This window comes from Plasmopara halstedii, assembly GCF_900000015.1.
Source record: "Plasmopara halstedii genome assembly, contig: Scaffold_2386, whole genome shotgun sequence".
NCBI lineage: Eukaryota > Oomycota > Peronosporomycetes > Peronosporales > Peronosporaceae > Plasmopara > Plasmopara halstedii.
The window spans coordinates 243362-244022 of record NW_020189293.1 but is presented as its reverse complement, the minus strand read 5'-3'; the positions used below and the strand labels follow the sequence as shown (position 1 = coordinate 244022).

Genomic DNA, 661 nt, shown 5'->3' with positions numbered 1-661 from the left:
GTGCCAGTACAAGATCTACAGAGAACTATGGCCCTGGAGCAGGTATGTGGACACTGTCCTAAGGTCACAGGCTCCTAGAAGCTTATTATTGCCTCGCTTCCCTAGCACGCTAGTAGCTTAAACACCTGTCACATACGTTAAAATAAAAGTCAATACATATAATGTAAAGGTGAGTACACAAGTTTGATATAGCATATAGAGTTCGAATAGTTTACGCATAACCAAGCACGTACACAAGGGCAAACGATGCATGTAAATTATCAACATGGGACCATCGATACCAATGACTTCGAGTTGACTGTCCGAGACAGTTCGCAATACATGATTACCACCGTAATCCATGCAAGTAATTGTCCTTAGCAACCCCCGTGTGAACGGGTGCTGAGTCCAAACTATAGTACTACGTTGCTAAAGCAGGCAGATAGCACTCCACGTGTAAACATAATAAACAGCAATCATTTAGACAAGTAATACATGCAAGTAGGTTAGCGTTCAAATAGTTTGTGTTGTTTGTGAATTTGATAGATTACGTATGTAACACCCAAAAGTGCTGAAAGCAAAAAGGGATCGAGTATACTCACAGTGGTTGATTGTGGATTGAAGGGAGCACTGAGAATAGGTTAGCCTGAATAGTTCGATAACACAACGATGAGTAACGCGG

At 41.6% G+C, this 661-nt stretch overlaps 1 protein-coding gene across 1 annotated transcript; it reads right to left on the bottom strand.

Moving 5' to 3' along the window:
• Positions 1-101: 101 nt before the first annotated feature.
• On the bottom strand, positions 102-342 carry PHALS_03503 (uncharacterized protein; the record flags this gene model as incomplete). The annotated part of the gene is made up of 2 exons (XM_024717721.1): positions 102-125; positions 178-342. 2 exons carry the CDS (start codon positions 340-342, stop codon positions 102-104), a joined length of 189 nt encoding a protein of 62 aa, XP_024583192.1.
• Between the last annotated feature and the right edge of the window lie 319 nt (positions 343-661).